This window comes from Galeopterus variegatus, unplaced genomic scaffold, assembly GCF_000696425.1.
Source record: "Galeopterus variegatus unplaced genomic scaffold, G_variegatus-3.0.2 Scaffold2009, whole genome shotgun sequence".
NCBI classification, from domain to species: Eukaryota; Metazoa; Chordata; class Mammalia; order Dermoptera; family Cynocephalidae; genus Galeopterus; species Galeopterus variegatus.
The window spans coordinates 212879-226592 of record NW_007728120.1 but is presented as its reverse complement, the minus strand read 5'-3'; the positions used below and the strand labels follow the sequence as shown (position 1 = coordinate 226592).

Here is a 13714-nt window from a genome sequence, read left to right as displayed (position 1 = left end):
CATTTTTTTTTAAAAAAAAAAAAAAAAAAAAAAAAGATAATGCAGATCTTTCCATGAGTTTTTTGTTTTTTTTTTGGCAGATGACAAGTATGGGGATCTGAACCCATGACCTTGGTGTTAGAAGGCTGTATGCTCTAACCAGTTGAGCTAACTGACCAGCCCTTTTCTGTGAACTTTTGAAATACCCTCATACACAGATATCAGACTAAATGAAAGGTTATGAAAGAGAAATGTTTCCTTAATGTTCAGTTTTTTCATAATCTAATTTTCCTTTAAATTTTAATAAGCAGAACTTCTTAAGGATGCATATATGTGTGCTGATGTATGGCATGTGTAGGATAACTGCTAATAAGAAAAGTCAAAATAGGTTTGACTGATAAAAGTTCTGATTGAAATGAATTGTAACATCATTATTTATAAAGATAAATCAGCTTCTAGTTTCTTTATTCTCTTAACCACTTTTCCTCTAGCTACTGAGGTGAAATCTGAATTAGGCTGTAGACTCCCCCTGCTGGGTAAGAATGGGGAGAAGAGCAGAAAACTTAAACATTGGGCTTGAACAGTCAGAAGTCCCATTAAGTCTTAAATCCTCATACGTTTTCTCTACAGGGAGCGTTTCCAGCTCGTTTGAAAAAGGTGCTGATTGTGGGAGCACCCATATGGTTCCGAGTGCCCTATTCCATCATCAGCCTCCTCCTGAAGGACAAAGTCCGGGAGAGGGTAAGGCAAACTAGCTTTTCATATCTGGAGGTTGCTGCTGGTGAAATCCTGCCAATTAATTTTCTACCTTCAAAAAAATCCTCCTGGCTTGTCTCCTAGAACGCTTTTTGCTTCTTTTAGTGTATTCACTCATATTCTGTACTATATTCATTAGTCAGCTTGGTACAGACTGCCTCTCATTGTCCTATAAACTTCTTGAACTTAGGAACTGAACATGGTTTATTTGGCTCTCCCTCTTCACAGCCCCTTGAATAGGGTAGTATTGAAGGAATGTGTGCTGGAGGTGATTTAGGGATGGTTGCTATTTCCAAAACTTAGCTTAGTGCTGCGCAGGCCTTTAATATTTAACAGCTTTTAATATAATTGCTTTAGTTGAACTGGATTTGAATTTGTTCAATTGGAAATCCATTCAGTCCCTTTGACCACCAGAGTGGAAGAGGAGAATCTCTCACTATTTCTTTCTACTTTCACTCTTGGCATTTTTTCTTAAAACAGCTTGTTGCTTCCCATTTCAAAAGTGTTGTCCAAAATTACCTTAATTCTATTATAACTCCTGAGTGTTCCAAGACTGAAAGATTATGATCTCAGTCACTGATTGCAGCCCTTGAAAGAAAGGGCATATGAAACATTGGCATAATAGGGTAAGATAATAAAGATGGTCTTTTGAAATATTATCAGAGATTTTTGTGGTAAGGAATTATGAAGTTAAATGAATAATCAGATGTTTATAGCTGAGGTGAATTGAGTTTGAGAGGGAAAAGTGAAGCTATTTGGTTCTATGGAAGCTGCTTAGAGATCTAATAACTCAAAGCAAGAGACATCTTTCCTAAGATAACTCTTTAAGAGGATTCGTTAGGCAAGTCCTTGCACTTGAATTGTAGGATTTATACATACATGTATAAACGTAAAATATACTGAGCACCTTTTACAGAATTGAAAATTGAGTGGGATAGTCCTTACCCTTGAGAAGCTCATGGTACTAATAGGAAACACAAAAATACACATGTGAGAGGACTTCAGGACTGAGGAATATACTGCCTCGGCCAGTCAGGAAGGGTTTCATGGAAGAGGTCAGCTATTAGCTGACTAAAGAGGGCATTCCGAGAAGAGACAACAGTAAGAGACAAGCTTTTAGGAGGAATAGTACTCCTAAAACAAACAAACAAACAAACAAACCCAAAACATTCTAAGGAGAACCAACTGGGCTATTTTGGTCCAGCATGGTTGTGTCCAAGCAGAGAGCAGAAGTATTATGATTATTATCTAGCATTTTTCTGGGCTATCCTGCCTTTAGGTGGCTGGTTGTACCTAGCTTTCATGGAAAACTCTGAGAACAGCCATACCAAGCTATGCATAAACCACAAGCTAACAGGTCTAGAGTTGGTTGCCTTAGTATGGGGTTGACAAAAATAACCACTACCTATGCATTTTTAGTGGTCAAAAAAAAAAGAGTACCCACATGAAATAGTACTGGGAAGTCTTGCTAATAGTATAAAACCTTTGTCCACTATACCTTCCTTTCAGAAGGTATATAACAGGGCTCCTAATTCCAGGAGTGAATTTGATATACATTCTGGGCATGCAAACTTTAATCTGGGAAATTCATAGGACTTCAATCCCAGGCAGGTGAAACAGTCTACTTCTTTTACAAGTATACCTAGCATTTCAATCAAATCTCATCTTATTCCCCAAACCTAATATAAGTACACTTATTCTTTATCATCACTATCTTTATGCCTTTTTCTCCCCACATACTCACGTGGTTCTTTCTGATCTTCCAGATTCAGATATTAAAGACATCTGAGGTCACCCAGCACCTGCCCAGGGAGTGCCTTCCAGAAAACCTGGGTGGGTACGTCAAAATTGACCTCGCCACTTGGAACTTCCAGTTCCTACCCCAGGTGAACGGCCACCCAGATCCCTTTGATGAGATCATCCTGTTCTCCCTCCCTCCTGCCTTAGACAGGGACTCGGTACATGTTCCAGGTCCCCACGCTATGACCATCCAAGAGTTGGTGGACTATGTTAACACCAGGCAAAAGCGGGGGATATATGAGGAGTATGAAGACATCCGTCGAGAGAACCCTGTTGGCACTTTCCACTGTTCCATGTAAGTAGAAAGGTTTGGGCCAGCAGTCGGTTACCAAGATGCTTCCATCAAGTGCTGGAAATGGGTCCTTCTACACCTCACTTCCTTAACAGAAGCTCACTCTTGTGTTAAGGAGCATCATTCTCACTTAAATGATGGTTTCTCTCATTCAGAAATAGCTACCTCCTGCTTTAGTGCTTGTTGTCAACACCCACCCTATCCTCTGAAATTTCTGAAGGTCTTTGGTACCAACAAGGGAACCCTGTATTAACAGGCATATTTTTTGGACATTTCCTGAAATGCAAGTGTTAAAAACAAAAGTTGTAACTTCAAAATGGGCTGCTTTATTCCTGTGAGCTCTGGTCTGTTCATTTGAGGAATTTCTTCCTAGGAAAGCATTTATAGTATAATGTTATATCTTAAGGACCAGTGCTGGGTGCATTTAATAATCCACAGTCAATAAGCAAGAAGAATTGCCTCTTAGGAATTTAATCTCTTGGGATTTTCCTTCTGCCTAAATCCTACCACAAAGCAGTCTGGCTAGTTTATAACTCTGGTTCATAACTACTTGATAACTATTGTTGGCAATAGAGCATAGATCATTTCTCTTACATGTTGCTCTCATTTCTCTTTCCATGTTTTAATTGGCTGCAGCAGATATCTCTTTCTAACCAGTGAGTTCTGTCTGTTGAAAATTAGGGAAGCTGTCCCAGTGGGTCCCAGGCACAAGTTCGAACTTAGCCAAAAATCTCCTCTGTGAGTGACAGTAGTTATCTCCCTTCTCTGCACATCAGTTTTCCTGTGTGAATATGTGACTGTTGGACTCTGATATCCACCTACCTTTGTAGCTTAAATATTTTAGGAATCCATGATTCTGTGAGTACCTCTTTTCCTTCCTAATTCCTGTTTAGTTTTGTCAATGTGCTGTGAAGAAGGTGCAGGGAGAGAGTCTTTTAGCAAAGGAAAGAGAGAAAATAATAAGTTAGGAAACTGAGATAAGGGAAGTTAAGAAAGGAGGCAATTGAGGAAGAAGCCAAGAAGCTGAGCAAGAATGCAAAGGAAAGAGGAGAAAAAGGGAAAGCAGAGCCTATCAAGATGGGGGAGTATTCTTTTCTCCCACACCAGCTCCAGACCACTCTTTATATCTAATCTGTTTCCCAACCAGAGCAGTTTTCCCCCTGCAGTCTTGAATCAAGGAAGTACCTTGGAGCAGGGAGGAATGCTAGGCTGATCCAAAAGGATGAACACTTATCCTGGGGGTTCCTGACCTTGATCTTGGTGCTTTTGCAATTACCCACTGCTGTGAGGTCCTTGAGATATCATTTCTACTGTGCCTCCCCACCTGCTCCCCAACTAAAAAAGCGGGTTTGGATTGTCCTCTTGGCAGCATCCAAACCAGCTGCCATGTGACAATCAGAGAATACATCCCAGTCTGATGAGAGGACTTCCCAGTCTGGCCTCTTTATTGAACAATTGAGCCCCCACTTCATTATCTAGAACCCAGAATCCTCATCAGTTCCAAGCCTCTGCCCTACATTAAGTCCCAGTAAAACTACTTACACAGAACAAACTATGTCTCCCTTGGAATTTTGGACTATGAAGTAGATATCAGAATATTCACTGTTGCTCAGGATTCCCATGGACCAAGAAACTTTGCTTACCTTTTTTCTTCTCTCCTACACCATTTTTAAGATTTTTTTAAATTAAATTTTTTACAACTAGATAATTATAGATTCACATGCAGTTTTAAGAAATAGTATAGACAGATGACATGTACCCTTTCTATAGTTTCCCCATGGTAACATCTTTTGAAACTACAGGATAATATCACAACCAGGATGTTGACATTGATAACAGTCCACCAATCTTATTCTGATTTCTCAGTGTTACTTTGCGTGTATTTAGTTCTGTGTCATTTTGTCACACATGCAGGTTTACATGTCTGTCACCACAGTCAAGATACAGAGTTCTATCACCATAGGCTTCCCTCCTGTTTCCCCTTAATAAACATATACCTCCTCCCTACCACCTCCCCATCCCTAACCCTTGCAACCACTGATGTGTTCTCTATTTCTATAATTTTGTTCTTTCCAGAGTGTTGTTATATAAATAGAATCATTGTTGCGTGTATCAATATTTGGTTCTTTTTTATTGCTGAGTAGTATTCTGTGGTATGGACGTACCACAACTTGTTTAACCATTAACCTGTTGAAGGACATCTGGGTTGTTTTCAGTTCCTGGCTATTACAAATAAAACCATTATGAACATTTGTGTCTAGGTTTTGTGTGAATCTGTTTCCGTCTCTCTGGGATAAATGCCCAGGAATGCAATTGTTAGGTCAATCAGTGGTAATTGTATGTTTAGTTTAGTGGGCTTTTTTGCAGCTGGCCTTTTTTTTTTTTTTTTTTTTGTGTGTGTGTGTGTGTGTGTGTCTTTTGTCTTTTTCCATGTCCGGCAACGGATCGCAACCCTCAGTGTTGCCCCCGTACCAGACCGGGGACCGGCAACGGGATTGCAACCCTCGGCGTTGCCCCCGCGCCTTGCTCAGCCAGTGAGCAGGAACCGGTCTGTATGTGGGATCCGAACCCTCGGGCGGGAGCGCCGCCGCGCTTCCCAAGCGGCGCACTTATCCAGTGCGCCACCGGGCCGGCCCTTGCAGCTGGCCTTTTTGTGGATCCCAACCCTTGACCTTGTGAGCTAACTGGCCAGCCCCTTCTATGTTTAGTTTTTATAAAAAACTGCCCAGCTGTTTTCCAGAGCAGCTGTATCATTTTACATTCCCACCAGCAATGTATGAGTAATCCGGTTTCTTTGCATCCTTACTCAGCATTTGCTGGTGTCACTATTTTTTATTTTAGCTATTCTGATAGGTGTGTAATGAGATCTCACTGTGGTTTTTTTGGGGGGAGGGGTGTCTAGCTGGTACAGGAATCGAACCCTGGACCTTGGTGTTATCAGCACCATGCTCCAATAAACTGAGCTAACTGACCAGCCCTCATTGTGGTTTTCATGTGCACTTTTCTAATGCCTATTGAATTATGTCAACACATCTTTTCTTGTGCTTATTTATCATCTATATATTCTCTTCATAAAATGTCTTTTCATGTTTTTTGCCCTTTTCTTAAACTGTTAAGATTTGACAGTTCCTTATATATTCTAGATATTGGTTCTTTATTGGATTTGTGGTTTGCAAGTATTTTCTTCCAGTCCGTAGCTTGTCTTTTCAGTGTGTTCATTTTTTTGCTGGGGGGTAGGGGGAGGTGGCTGGCTGGTACAGGGGTCCGAACCTGTGACCTTGGTGTTATAAGGCTGTTCTCTAACCAATTGGGTGTAGCTTGTCTTTTTATCTTTTTTTTTGGCAATTGGTGGGTAAGGGGATCAGACTTTGACTGTGGTGTTACCAGGACCGTACTTTCTGAAGTGAGCTAACCAGCCTGCCCTCTTTTCATCTTGTTTACAAGCTTTCTTGTGAAGCGAATTTTTTTATATCGATGAAGTCCCAATTATCAATTTTTCCCTTTACAGATCATTCTGTTGGTGCAAAGTATAAGAACACTTTGCCTAGCCCTAGATTCCAAAGATTTTCTCCTATTGTTGTTTTTTTTTGCAGCTTGCCTGTATGGGAATCCGAACTTTTTACCTTATTATAACACTGTGCTCTAACCAAGTGAGCTAACAGGCCATTCTTCTCCTGTTTTTGTTTTGTTTTTTAAGTTTTATGGTTTTATATTTTACATTTAAGTCTGTGATCCATTTTGAATTAATTTTTGTATACAGTCTAGTTGATGTTCATTTATTTATTTATTTATGTATTTATTTATTTTTGTCTTTTTTTTTTTGACCGGTAAGGGGATCGCAACCCTCGGCTTGGTGTCGCCCACACCGCGCTCAGCCAGTGAGCGCACTGGCCATCCCTATATAGGATCCGAACCCACGGCGGCTGTGCTCCCAGTGCCGCACTCTCCCGGGTGCGCCACGGGGTCGGCCCGATGTTCATTTATTTTGACTATGGATGTCTACTTGCTCCAGCACCATTTGTTGAAATGGCTCTAGCACAATTTTTTGAAAACACCATTTGTTGACAATTCCCATTGAATTGTCTTTGCCAATTTGTAAAAAATCAGCTGGGCATATTTGTATGGGAAGGGGGGAGTTTTTTTAAGACACAGAAAAGTACAGAGTATGACACAACAAACAACTAACTACGTTCCTATCACCAGAATTGACACTGACAATTGTTAATATTTTGTCATATTTCCTTCAAGTCTTTATTATGTTAAAGAAAGAATTCACTATAAAGTTGAAATCCCTTCTAATCCTCACCCTCAGTTCTCCCCACATGCAGCTACTAGTATGAATATGGTATTTTTCTTTCCAGTTCATTTGGTTTATATTATTACATGTACATACGTACCCATGAATATAAAGTAGTATTTGGTCTTTGTAATTGTTCTTTTTTTTTTTTGCTTTGAATCAATAATATATGCAAATGATTTTCAAAACCAAATAGTACTAAAGAAAAAAGCAATGACAAAATAAATAGTAATATCCTACGTTGCTCTCAGTTCCATTGTCTGTGATTCATTTTCAACTCTTGTAGCTGTTCCTCCTGGTATTTCTTCCATAATTCTATGTATAATACTCTTTACTGATTTTTATTGTAGGTGAGCATTTAGCTCATATAACATGTCTCTACTTTCCTTTTGACTATTTTTCCAGTATAATTATATGTCACAAATTTTTATTGAATCAATGTCATTATTTACATTATTGTGACAATGTAAATTTTTTTTTTACTGTAGAGGTAGGTGGGATACTATGAAATGATCAAAAATATGAAATAATCTTATCTATTCCAATTTTTTGTTTCTTCTGGAGTTAATTACCTAATTTTTTCATTTGCTTTTAGTTTTCTATGTAACTATCATCATTATTTTTCTATGTGCTTTTTCAGATTTATTTTACACTATTATTGTTATTTTTCCAAGTGGTCACATATATCAGATAATTAATTGATTCCATTTTTTCTCTTGGAGACCTCACTTCCAGAACTTTTCGTTCTTTTGCTTCACTCTAACCTGTGGTTGGTTATTCTCTAGGTCTGCTCCTCAGCTTTCATCCTGCAATTTTCCATCTTTCTTTTGTGGATCTTGTTTCCTGGTCCTGTATCTTCTTTCTTTACTTATATTTCATTTTCCTAGAGCATAGATTCTAGGTTGGAAATAATTTTACCTCAGAATTTTTAAGGCAGTACCTTTCTCATTACTAGCTATGCTATGAATAATCTGATGTTATTCTTATTCCTTCTCAGTTCTTTTAAATGACCTGTTCCCTCCCACTGCCACATTTTAAGATAACATCACTTTATGTTAAAAAATTTCATAATGACGTGCCTTGGTGTGGGTCCTTTTTTCCGTTGTGTTGGTTCTTTTCCATTATGTTGATAGGTTCTTTTTGGGGGGAGGGGAGAGGTTGGCCACTGGCCTGTACAGGGCTCTGAACTCTCGACCTTGGTATTGCAACACTGCACTCTAACTAACTGAGCTAACCTGCCAGCCCCTGATAGGTTCTTTTAATCTGAAGGCTTATGTTCTTCAATTCTAGGACTTTTTTTTTACATTATTTTTTTTTTGTGCTTTCCTTGCATTAGTGTTCTCTCTCCCCCTCTCTCTCATATTCCTGTCAGTCTGGTTGGATCTCCTAGGGTAGGGATTGGCAAACATTTTCTTAAAGGGAAAGATAGTAAATATTTTAGACTTGTGGACTTTACGGTATTTGTTGCAAGTACTCAACACTGTCGATATGTACTTAGTGAGTACATAAATAAATGGGCTTGTCTGTGTTGTAATAAAACGTTATGTACAAAAACAGGCTAGGCCAGGCCATAGTTTGCTTACTTATGTCCTAGAATGTTTCTCTTGTTTTCTTAAATTTTCTCATACTTTTTATGACTGCTTTTTGTTTTGTATTCTGGGAAATTTTCTCAACTTTCTCTTCTGCCTCTTCTGTTGAAGTTCCCATTTTGGATATTATTTTTAATTTCCAAGAATTTTTCTTTTTTTTTTTTCCTTTTTGTCTTTTTTCGTGACCAGCAACGGATCGCAACCCTCAGTGTCGCGCCCGTACCGGACCGGGACCGGCAACGGGATTGCAACCCTCGGTGTTGCGCCCGCACCTCGCTCAGCCAGTGAGCGGCCGGTCTGTATGTGGGATCCGAACCCTCGGCGGGAGCGCCGCCGCACTCCCAAGTGGCGCACTGTAGCAGTGCCCCACCGGGCCGGCCCCTCCAAGAATTTTTCTTCTTTGATCATTCCTTTTTCATAGCATCCTGTTCTTGTTTCATGTATAGCAGTATCGTCTCTTCCCTCTTTGAGGATATGAATTATAGCCTTTTAGAAGTCATTTTTCTCTTATTGACTCTCTTTTGTGCTTTTTTCCCCCCTGTGTATTTGAGTTGGTTCCTTGTGTTATGGGCTTTTCTTAATTATCTGGAGATCCTTGGCTGTTAGTTCACACTCAGGAATAGGGTTCTTAAAAGATGCTTGGAAACTCTGTTTGCGTGGATGAGCTTCAAATTAAAATGATCACGTGGCTGGCTTGTTCTTGGTATGCTCCAAATGACAGAATTCTTTTACCTGGGACTTACTCATTTTGTCCAGAGAAGAGTTCTACAGTCTCTTGCCTGGTGGAATCTAAGACTGGATATGAGTGTAAAACAGGACAGTGAGAATGGGGCAGGGATTCTTATTGTATATCAGTTAAATTTCCATTTATTTCTCTGTTTTTAGCTCTGTGCCTCACCTTGCCTTCTAGGGTGTGGGAGTTTTGAGGGTGAGTCATTTTGTCTCTCTGTAGGTACCTCCCTGGGTCCTATCTTCCCTCATTTGGTCAAATGTCAGCCAAAATCCTTCCATCTGCTTTCTCTCTGCTAAAGTGGTTTGAAATCTCTTTGCTGATGTCTCCACTGTCACTTTTTGGGCTTGTACTGAATACTTTGTTTATCGTCATTTTAGTGATGCTACTGAGTAGAGTGGGTAGAGTTGTCAAGCCACCATGTTAAACTGGAACTTAAGAGATTTATTTTGAACATTTTTTGAGACATGAATAGTAAACATTTTTATCTACAGCTAGATTTTTTTGGTGCTGTACCCCATTTCTCTTCCTTCCTCTCTGTGTTTTAACATGCTTCTCATTTCCATCTGTGACCTCATCAGAATGGCCTTTACCATTCCATATTTTTACCAACATTCTGATCACAACCACTTAGGTAATCTTTAAGAAGACTGAGGCTTTTCTAAGCCCTTAACAGAATTGTCCTTAATGTTCATGACAAGGTAGGCTTTTTCAAGCATGTATCTTCAAATTCTTCCAGCTTTTGTCTGTTACCCAGTTCCAAAGCTGCTTTTATGTTTTTAGGTATTTTTTTTTATAGCAGCAAACCACTTCTCAGCATCAATTTCTTAATCCATTCAGGGCTCCCTCTCTCTTTTAAATGGAAATAACTTTATTTCCATGAGTAATACATGCTTACAATTAAAAATGTTAAATGATATGGAACTATATAGACTGGAAAGTGAAAAGCTCCCATATCTTCACCCCTAACAGTAATTGACACCTACCTTTGCATTGTCAGACTTTGTACATACACATACACACTACCTCCAGTTTTCCTTTATTCTAGTTTGTCTGTTTCATTTCCTTCAGGTCTCCAGGAAACCTAGAGAAGAACCGCTACGGGGATGTACCCTGCCTGGACCAAACTAGAGTGAAGCTGACAAAACGAAGTGGCCACACTCAGGTAGACAGATAAATGCCATCGTTTTAGGAGTACTGAGGGAAACTGAGCATCTTCCAAAATGAACCTTGCTTATACTATAGTGGAATGAAAATGGACTCTGAAGCCAGAGATATAAGGTTTGAGGTCTGATTTTGCTACATACTTCTCTGAGACCACAGGCAAGTCCCTAAATGCCCATCTCACAGTACTGAGTCAAAATTAAACAAAATTCTTTATGTGACTGCTGATAGCAGAAGGTCTGGTATATTGTAGGTGCTTGATAAATATTATTTCCCCTTTTACTCCTTAGTTGTAAAGTCATGGTCATATAGTCCAGCTCAGTTGGTGAGTGTATGTGTGTATCGATGCAAAAGGCAACTTTGATTATAAGTGACCTCTGACTTTTCCATCTATATCTGACAACTAGTGATAGGTAAATGTCTAGGGATAGAGAAGAAATGGTCAAATTACTATATTATTTAATATAGTAATTTGATTATACCCATAAATATTAAAAATCACATATGTAATGTATTAATAGAGATATTTAGTGAAAACTTTATTCAAACTCTTCACATGTACCTTTAATGTCAGTTTTTTTGTCACCATTTGAGCCACTTTTTGAGTCAGTCTAACACAGTTTTCCAGAGCACATCATCTTTATTTCCTTTTAAGTGCATGGTATTGTCACTGGAAAGTATATCCTAAACCAGAAAAGACTTTTAGGATAGTTTTTTTTTCTCATTCATCCTGTACCTCATGCTTTCTTTATAATGTTCATTTATTCATTTTTAATGTTCTCTTTGACATAACTTGTTTACAGCAACATCCATCCTTAGAATTTTGAGATGATGTAATACCTATGGTATAACATTTCTTTTTTTAATTCCTTTCAGTTTTTCTGGTGACTTCTATAAGCATCAAAATAACAACATTGATTGAGGTAGCTGTTCTCAAAGTGAAGAAATTTAAATAGTGCCTCTTTAACATGATGCACTTTATAAGGACTTGTTATATTTCCCCCTCTTTTTCTGGGGGGATAATTTTTGGAAAAATCCCAAAATTTCTGGGGATAATTTTTGGACACAAATGATGTGTGGGTTGGGACCCTAGGATCATGGTTTCAGTCTCTTGACCCTCCTGTGTCAAGCACATAAACTGAATTCATACTCCTGTCCCAGACCCTTGCAGAGGGTTTTCCTGCAGGTATATTAGCTAAGAGTCTGGCTAGCTTAGGGTAAATTCATCAGTACTGCTGAGATTGTTAGTATATGCCCTGAAGGAATGTAATGCAGTGGCTGAGTTGGGGTTTTAGAATCAGTTATATCTGTATTTATTTGTTTTGTTGACTTCTCTGTTGCTAATACCTAAAACAGTACCTGGCATGTTTCAGACACTCAGGAAATATTTGTAAATGGGTGAATCCCAGTGTACAGGAAGACTATTCTAGTCATCCTATAGTTAATCTGAAGATCATTACCTGACTTGTAGTCCCTCTTATTATTGCAAACATTGGCAGAAGCTTTATTTCCACAGTAAATGGAGGATTCAGGTTATTTGTTTTGGGTTTTCTTTTTTTTTTTTTTTTTCACATTAAATTATTTATTTAGCTTCAGGGACATAATACTATCATGGTATTTCTACCTTTGGGGCTATTTTTTTCTCATTTCTTTCCTTGACATTCATTTATTCATTCATTCATTTATTTATATCCACAAATAAAAATTGTATGTATTTATGGTGTACAATATAATGTTTTGAAATATGTATACATTGTGGAATGGTTAAATCAAGCTAGTTAACATATGTATTACCTCACATACTTACCATTTTTTTGTGGTGAAAACACTTAAAATCTACTCTGTTAGCAATTTTCAAATATACAACACCTTATTATTTGGAGGATTCAGATTTATTAGTGAATTGTTCACCTGATTTTCTCCTGGAATTTTAAAGCTATTAGTCACAGTTTCTATTGATCATGGCTGTCTTAGTCTATTTAGGGTGCTTTAACAAAAATATCATAGGCTGGGTGGCTTATAAACAACAGAAATTTATCTCTCACTGTTGTGGAGGCTGGGAAGTCCAAGATCAAGGCACTGGCAGATTTGGTGTCTGGTGCAGGTCCTTTTCCTGTTTTATAGATCTCATTGTGTCTTCACATGACAGAAGGAGTGAGGGAGCTCTTGAGAGTTCTCTTTTATAAGGATACGAATCCCATTCATGAGGGCTCCATCTTCATGGTTCTCAAAACTTAATCACCTACCAAAGGCCCCATGTCCTAATACCATCACTTTGGGTGGGGGTGACCACAAAATTCACGAAGCCCATAACATAGTACGCTTGGTTTGGTTCTCTTCTGCTATTTCAGTTTGCCCCCAAGTCCATACTTTGTTTCTGAAGTCATTTTCAGTTTTAATATCCAATGATTCTTCTGAAATTGGTGATTTTAATTCCCAGTGCTCTCATAGACAAGTATGATGAAAGCAGGTATATCCTTAGTTATAAAGTAATAATAAGTCTCCTTTAAAGAGGTGACATTTCTTTTCAAAGCGTGAAGATAGTTCCTGGGGTAACAGCTTATATATTACTTATATAATAGTGTTTATTGGCATATAACAGGTAAATCTTCTGTACTTTTCTTTGTCTTTTCCCCTGGATCCTAGAGAGTGTAGTACTTGAACATGCCTAGCTGAGCAGAGGATGGGGTTTGGCTGACTGTTGGTGGGCCCAGATTGAGAAGCCTCGCTGGGAGTAAATGAGGCTTTTTAGCTTGCTGAATCTGCTGCAGATGGTTCATTAGTTCAGTGAGCTGTCTGAGTCAAGGTAGCACACTAGTAGTATGAGGTCAATACTAGCTGCTATGGAAAGAAGGAAGGGCAGGAAACTCTTGACTAAAATAGTGGAATGATAAGTTGGTAGACTGACTGGCTAATTAACATATATCCAAGTAACATGGGTTTGACCATGAAGTGGAGGTGTCTTATGAGAGTGGCTGTGGCGTACCAGTAGTTCAGACTGCCCTCTAAGTGATAGGACCCACTGGAGAAAGGGTGATGGGTTGAGGAAATAGTCATTCTAACCCCTCTAGAGTGGAGTAGAATATGGGTTTACCCAAGTTTGATAT

General features: G+C 38.7%; 1 protein-coding gene across 1 annotated transcript in view; it reads left to right on the top strand.

Moving 5' to 3' along the window:
- PTPN9 (protein tyrosine phosphatase, non-receptor type 9) overlaps positions 1–13714 on the top strand; it is a 43004-nt gene that overhangs the window by 14749 nt on the left and 14541 nt on the right. The window contains exons 5-8 of the mRNA XM_008580055.1: positions 610–720; positions 2502–2568; positions 2683–2830; positions 10515–10608. Of these exons, the coding sequence (XP_008578277.1) occupies positions 610–720; positions 2502–2568; positions 2683–2830; positions 10515–10608 (420 nt within the window). The remainder of the gene's footprint in view (positions 1–609; positions 721–2501; positions 2569–2682; positions 2831–10514; positions 10609–13714) is intronic.